This window comes from Anopheles maculipalpis, chromosome 2RL (genome assembly GCF_943734695.1).
Source record: "Anopheles maculipalpis chromosome 2RL, idAnoMacuDA_375_x, whole genome shotgun sequence".
Taxonomy (NCBI): domain Eukaryota; kingdom Metazoa; phylum Arthropoda; class Insecta; order Diptera; family Culicidae; genus Anopheles; species Anopheles maculipalpis.
In genome coordinates, this window is record NC_064871.1 from 28,318,037 (window position 1) to 28,325,814 (window position 7,778).

At 43.0% G+C, this 7,778-nt stretch overlaps 2 protein-coding genes across 3 annotated transcripts in view; both read right to left on the reverse strand.

Annotated features, from left to right (window-relative positions):
• Window positions 1–508: 508 nt before the first annotated feature.
• The window catches only part of LOC126557820 (splicing factor ESS-2 homolog), a 126,758-nt gene continuing 119,488 nt past the window's right edge, over window positions 509–7,778 (reverse strand). Inside the window, exons 2-4 of one of the 2 annotated variants that reach the window (XM_050213717.1) lie at window positions 2,030–2,193; window positions 1,800–1,956; window positions 509–1,725 (exon numbers count right to left, since the gene is read on the reverse strand). In XM_050213717.1, coding sequence (XP_050069674.1) covers window positions 509–1,725; window positions 1,800–1,956; window positions 2,030–2,164 — 1,509 coding nt within the window. In that variant the 5' untranslated portion in view covers window positions 2,165–2,193. Of the gene's footprint in view, window positions 1,726–1,799; window positions 1,957–2,029; window positions 2,217–7,778 lie in introns of those variants that run through there. The other variant, XM_050213716.1, reaches the window with a different exon arrangement.
• Window positions 2,631–3,778, reverse strand: LOC126559065 (uncharacterized). Its single transcript, XM_050215169.1, has 3 exons — window positions 3,715–3,778; window positions 3,162–3,287; window positions 2,631–3,076 (listed from the first exon to the last, which is right to left on the reverse strand). Exons 1-3 carry the CDS (start codon window positions 3,776–3,778, stop codon window positions 2,631–2,633), a joined length of 636 nt encoding a protein of 211 aa, XP_050071126.1.

Consider the following 7,778-nt stretch of genomic DNA (forward strand, 5'->3'; position numbering starts at 1 on the left):
ACTGTTTATTTCTCCTATTGTTTTTTTATTTCGTTTTGATTTTACTAGAACTTAGAGTGAATTTCTCGGTTCTCGTAAAGTTTATGAGCACTCCGGGGAATTATGTAAAGCTGTAAATATAACTTTGAAAATAAAAATTAACCAGGTCGTATAGATAATTTAATTTGCCCATAATTTTACTAATAATGCATCGTGCTCAGAAAAAAATATGAAAAATCAGCAGGAGAAACCGAAAATGTATTAGAATGTATCAACAAATTGTGGGACAGTAACAAACATATCTGGAAACGCGTCCAAAAGCATCGGAAAGAAAACAAATATATTTGGACAGAAGGCAAGAAATCTCGAGTTACCTTGTAATACAAACGACCTGCCCTAAAGAATGACATGTAAAGGAGCTTTTCTGCTAACGTTAGAAGGCAAGCCTCTTAATAAAAAACGGTTCAGTTTTATAATTTTTTTTTTTCATATTAAAAATATGTATTACATTTGCTACTTGGCTACAATTTCAAAAGAAATCAGCTGCTTTGGGGCGCCTGCCACCGGTAGGTATATCTAGCAGATCGTCTGTCAAATCCGTCGAGTCGCCCTTTGAAGCCCCTACACTTGCTCCAACGAGCGGTGTCTTTCGTCGCACAATCGCTCTCGGTGATGGTGTCACATGCCGATGCTTTGTCTTGCTACTACTGCTGGCACCGCTCCGTCCACTCGTCGGTCTCATTATGGGGGTTTTCAATCCACTCGATCCGGGTGCCGGTGATACGAGCGGGCTGGGTGTGCTCAGAAATCCTAGCTTATTGGTAGCCAACCGTCGGGCAGCCGGTGACATGCTGGCAAGCCGATCGAACGAACTGCGCACCGACGGTGATGCAATATTCCGTCGAGCCGCTTCGATCGCTTTCGCTTTCTTTTCGCGTGATTTTTCAGCAGCCTTTTCCGCTAGCTGAAGCGCCAAATTTTCCCGCTTCGATGTTTCCACGATGCGGAACGAGGGACCGCCAGCCGACGGGTGTAACGGTGTGTCCCCACCATCCAGCCGAAACGGAGTGCCTTCAATTTCACCCCACGTAAACAATGGACTGTCCGCTACACCCGGGCAAGGTGAAGGACTCTTTACGAACCCAAAACCACGCACCTGTGGCGTATCGCCAGCGGACTGATCCACCACCCGGCCATCGACACCGATCTTTTCGGGCAAATGTTTGGCCTGCGTTTTGGCCGCTTCCACTATCGCTTGCCGGCTGTTCTGTTCGTTGAAGGGATTGTAGTGAAGGCGGGTGCTGCCGTGATTGATTTCCTGCTTTCGTTTGGCCATTTCGAGCTGCTCTTCCTTCGTCAGCTCGACACCGTCCGGCGTGTACATGATATAGTTTTTGTTCGTATACCGCCACATGTCGAGCTGTTTCGGGCGCTCCTGTTGATTAAACTGTTGTTCTATGCTGGGCAGTGCCAACGCTTGGCCCATTTCAATGGCGGATGTACCCTCGGCATGGTAGAGCACGGCAAACTTTTGGCGCAACTTCCGGTCGGCCGATTCGATAATCTCCTGAAAGCTATCGTTATCTTCGCTTGTGTAGGACTGGAGAAAGCTGTCTAGAGAGTGCTTATCACCGAGTGTTTTGGTCGATTTGTTTGATCCCACGCTGGAAGTGGACCGGATCGAGGGTGGAACTTCGCTGGCTGGCGTTGCATTCGGTAAGGGTGTTTCGAACGTTGCGGGACTGGCTGCAAACAAAGAGAAGGAAAAACTAGGATTGGAGTTCAAGTGCAAGTGCAACTAAAACCTATCGGATACTAACCTGCCCGTGAAGAATTTGGTCTTTTAGAGCTGTATTTTGAAAAGATCTGTCTCATTTTGCAAACATCATTGCAGGCCAATGCATCCAAATACTCGTTTTGTGCCTTTAACTTTTGTAAATCTGGGAAAAAGTCACGCTGTATGATCTTACCCATTTCCTGAAAAAAGATATATTAATGCGATATTAATTGAGAGTTCGAGAATGAAGGTTCGTCTGTTCCGTATATGCACCTGCAGATATTCCTCCTCCGTGAGGATGATTTTATCTTTCGCTTTAGCCTTTGGAACGATCGGTGTTTTGAATACGGCTACAGCTTTGCTCTGTTCCTTAATAGCCTGCAATGCTCGCTCGCCCGGTTTTGCCATCGTGAAACCAATAACTTAAGAATAATTTTCTTTTTAAATTGGAAATTAACACACTGAACTAATATTACGCGTTGATTTGTAAACAAAACAAAACTGTTGGACAAGCGGTTATGAATCACACGCACTGAATGACAGCTTTGTAGTACCACTACCATCCGCTTCAAGTAGCAATAGCGCTGTAGTGATATAATGCCTTTATTTTCAAAATGACAGTTGCAGCTGTGTAGCAAAGACGAAAGATTTTATTTTATGGTTAATTTTTAAAATAATACGCTTATAGTCGTGTTCCACTTGGACTTATAAAACAGTATATACACATGTTTTGATATTTTATTCTTATCGTAGCGCTTTATTCTCATTGTCAACGAATCTAAACAAAAATTTTCGCTTTCTTAGTATCTCCATTAGCTATAAACTATTTCGAAAAATACGTGCACACATCGTCCACCAACACGGCCAATAACGACTACAGCCTGTTGGCAAAGAAAGCGCTCAGCAGAATGGCTCCAAACAACAACTGCACCTGTGCGATCACACTTCCTGCTCCGCTATATTCGAAATGCCGGAAGTTGCACCCATTGCCAGAGCACACGTGGCAATCGCGATTATTCCGGCAGGCTTCATGTTCCGACAGACATCCGCGCTGAACATTGTTCTCCCGCACCAGCACCACACACTGATCGTCCGCGACAAAGCGCAGACAGGACGTTGCTTCTGTTTGGATCTCCTCCGCGCAGGTACTGTTGGTGGATCCTTCACACTGGTGACAGTGTAGACGGCCGTGCGGGAACAGGTTACCGTTGCAGGCAGTATTGTTTTCATTCGAGCACAGCTGACAATTGTTTACCAGGGCGCAGTTATCACGTTCCGCGGCTGTCAGCGTGGTCGCACATCCGCGCTCCACATCTTGTCCTGTGTTTGGAGGTGAAGACGATGCGTTTTGATGGCGGTTAGTGGATTGATTATGGGTCTCAATCGTCAAACACTCATCACTTACCGACAACACGCGTGAAACATGTCACGGACGATACATCCGGAGATGGGGGACATTCCGACAGCAGAATATTCAGGTCCGGAACCAGGCAGTTGGTGCTGTTAAAAGTGGTACAGGTGAAACACCAGACTGTTGGGGCGAGAGTATGGTCAAAGGTAACGAGGTAGTATGAAAAAAACGATAGAAAAAAGCCTTGTGTTAGGGTGTGTGTAGTATGTGTATGCGCCTTTCATAACCTTCCTATGGATCAAGATAAGATAAATGAACGTCAGCGAAAGTTGTTCCGTTCAGTGCATTGAGTAACTTTAGTTCAATGAAATAACACATATTGAATTAGCAAATAATTACGTAGAATGGTTTAGTTTGTTTCTCCTATAATCGTATTGAAGTTACCGAATTTCCATACTACTTTATGTCATGTAACATTTTTGCTGCTCTATTAGCTCTTAAACACAGCGTTACTTCACTAAGACCTGACCACACCTAAAACCGTCTGCAGCCGAAAAAAACGCACGTTTTAGTCCGAAACCATCGCTCCACACTGGTCAACACTTACATGCCGATGCGTTTCCAGCGCTGTACGCCAGCACTAACGCCACCACTGCAAAGTATTTGTACATTTTGCTACAATAAGGTCACTAAAATTTTGCTACAAAAAGTACAAGTAACGGACACTGTAACAGCTCACAAACCTCGCCTATGGCACCTGAATCATTCACGGTGAGCTAATGGTGATGAACTAAATTTCGGAACATTCCTTATCCGGTCCGATACCACACACTGTAAGCAGAGCCGGCGCGAGCACACCCGATGTACGGGGTGAGATAAGATTAGATACAACTACACGGAATAAGTTTCAATACACCTTCAGCGCTTCTCTATCGAACAGTTGCATCAAACACACGAACACACCCCCCTCTCGGGGTACGCTAATGGTGCTGGACAAATTCCGAACTTTCTTTGGAATTTTGTAAATTTTTCTTCCCGAAAGGACAGAATTCCGCCATATAGCATTGATTGCAAGCCGTTACACGAGGTTCAAATTGAGCTGGTACGCGTGTAAATAAACTGTGCCGGATGTTTGCCCGTTCGTTTAAATGCGATTAAGTAAGAACGTGTTGTTTGCAGTGAAATTTTTAACCCACTTTTTGGTTTTTAAAGAGAGAATTGTTCCGTACAAAATATGGAATTTTAACGGAAATAAGAAAGATTGGTAAAAGATGTGTTTTTTTATTCCGGTAGAGCGGCTAAAAACGCATTTACTACAAACGTCGTGTTAGTTACTTGTGTTTTACAAATCAGTGGCATAATTTACATTTTGTTATGTTGGTAACTAAGATAAAAATATCGCTTTTAACCACTAGTGAGACTACACAAATTAATAGATAAATAAATAAACAAATAAACCAAAACATCATAAGAAATAAATCTACACAAAAAATAGTAAAGTATAGTATACAAAATAGTATGCGAATAAATAGACTCAGATAAATAAATAATAAAATAAGTAGTAACTCTTAAATTTAATTGAAAAGTTAGCGACAAGATATTTAAAAAAAATTATAACAAAATAAATTTAAAAAAACCAGGAAAACCAATGCAAAAAACATCAACAAAACATTAAATTATGAGAAAAGAAAAGAAAAAAATTGAGGCAAAAGCATTCCAAAAATGAAACCTTAATAAGTAAATAAAAAATGCAAAAGGAACAGTAAAAATATTGTTTTTTTATCAGCGCTAGTACTCTATATCGCTAGCCTGCTATTTTAACGATGATTTTACTTTAAATCCAGTCCTATCTAATTTAAGTAGAGGTTACTAATAAACCGCACAATACTGGGAAACTTTAACCTTTAAATTTCTTTATGACTTTAAGTTCACCGGATTCCACGAATTCCACTAACGCTACACGACTAAACTATCGAACTTGAAAAAAATGTGTTAGTTTTTTCACTTCTCTGTAAGATATCTTGACGCAAGGGAAAATCGGAAAAACAAAACCCAAAAGACCAAATCCTGCAACTCAACACCAAAAGCTGAACATTCATTGGCTGCTCGTACATCATCTCTGGTGCGCGGGCATCTGTCTCCATCGGTACCGCGTCACTGGCGCAAGCGAGCAAGCAACACAATCTCACGCGGTTTTTCACGCACGCCAAGAACGGAATATGTGACGGGGTGCACAGGGAAGTACAACATGATCCGGGAGGTTTGTCACAACGGAACTCCGCCTTCTCACAGCACCGCTCAAGATCACGCGGATCGTGTGTTGTGATGATTTTTGGTTTTTGCTTTTTTGTTGTTTGTTAGGATCGCAATCGCAGGCTGCGATGCGATAAAAATAATTTTCCCCCGTACGTAAGTGATCGGGGTGAGGTTGCGATTTGTGTCGCTGGTCGGGTAAGGGGACCGAATCAAAATGACTAACGAGTGGCGTGTGTGCGGAAGGGAAAACCTTCTGACGCCGGACGAGACAGGAAGTTGGATAAAGCATCGCTTTTTTGGTGGTGCTCAAACGGTTACGAGAGATGTGCCGAACGGGATGAGCTTATGTACTGAACTAGTAACTGTTTGAAGCGATCATCAAGTGATATTGAAGATTAGGTCGTCAGTAGAGTCTTCTTCTTAGCTTACTAGACTGCCGATACCACGTAGTTGGTTAGTCAGTCCTCACTACGTCTGTAGAGTAAGAGAAGTAAATAATAAAAGCATGTGATACATTAGCAAAGATAGCTGAAGCATCAGTAACAGTGGCAGTTAAAGCCTGGATGGATTTCGGAGCTGATAACAAGAATCTGATTTGTGATAAAAAGCGAGATTAAAATAGAATTACATCACAAAAAGAGCATCACCGCCATTTATCGCCATTCGACACACGGACACACCGGGAGGAGGATTCGAAAACGATAAATAAATATTCAAATGTATGGATGTTTCGGTCGGAACACAACTGCACACTCGCAGCGACGGTAGCACACCGGAGGGCATCTGTCGAGGCAAACACACTTCACAAATCAAACGCTAAACTTACTCACCGGCGATTCACCCTCAGACGCGTCCAACCAACGAAAAGGAACGCCTTTGGGCGCGTTGTTTATCGCCGGAACGATGCTCCACACTGCGGTCTGCTGCGACACATTCGTACCGTGCAAGATACGGTTCGAGTACACGGCGAACCGATGTGGCCGGGGAAGTTTACACTGCCACAGTGGATCGGTTTTTGGGTTCCTTTGGCGTCTTTCGACATCACCCCATAAAACGCTACTTCCAACCATCGAGAGTCCATATCCTCCTCTCCCCCAATGGTCCGTCCACCAAGGAAAAAACCCGATCTGTCCGTTGTCGGATCCTCTAGAACAACCTCAAACGGGTTTGCCGGCTACGTCACAGGAACCGTCGACTTCGACGCGACCTGACGAAAGATGGCATTGCTTCACACCTTTCATTTTCACGCCCGGTACGCACCACGTCCCGTACGCGTCTGGTCGCGTTCCGTCTGGTATTTTCGTCCCCGGCCCGGAATCGGTTGCAATCTACGCAATCTACTACTGCGTACGAATCGGTGGGACGGAAGCCGTGAGGAAAAGGGTAAAATGGACGTAACTCGCAGTGACGACTACTGGCGCAGAATGGTTCTAATTGCATCCCGAAAAAGATGATGACGATGGGTTGCGGTGTGTTTTGCACCGTGCTTCAATTGCGCTACGCACTGGTGTACGCATCCATTCGTCAATGATTTGTACTTGGTTTCTTCTTGCAGTAACAGAACTATGTCCATGACCTTTAAAATAATGCACAGTGTGAGTTACATGTAATTGTGAAGTGAACGTTGAATGTTTGTGGCACTGCGGAATGAGTTGAGGTTATGAAAATGTTTTACTTTTTCTGGGGCACACGCCCCCAGTAGTCGATTAATTCTTTTTCACCTAATTCTCCCCAAAAAAAAAAATGGAAATTAAACATTCTTTAAAAGGAGTTTATTTTGAACTTTTACTTGAATGAATCATATGCTCTACTAAGTCAAAAATTTCACGAGTGTTTTTCGGTCGCTAGTATCAAATTCTGAGGAAAGAGAATTTTTTGTCTTTCCTGGAACGTTTTCCTCGTTGTTCTAACATTTATTGTCACGTTTTTGATCAGTAGAATTCATCGGAACTTTACTCATTTCAAAGCCATACACAAGTGAGCTTAAGATCACTTTCAGAACTAAAATTTTTTATCATCAAATGCCTAATCGGAGTTCGGATTATTAATAATTTGCCCATCTAACTTTCTTGCCATCGAGCTAGGAAGGGCAACATTAATTATTTGTTAATTTTAACCATTTTATTGGCAACTAAAAACGGCTTCAAATGTACGTTTGACTTCATATAATGGTTGCAAAATAGATAATTCATTTATTCGTGTTTATTCACGACGACCATTTGGATTGGCGCACTACAAATCGTGAAGATGAATCTCAACTTAAATGGATCATTTGGGTTGTATAACTCATTCTAATCCCATCCCAATCGGGAACGTCCCCCCGTAGTGAGGACTTACTATCCAACTACGTGGTATCGGCAATTCTAGTTAAGCCATTCGATGACCAGCGTGACCTTACGGTCGCTAAGCCAAGAA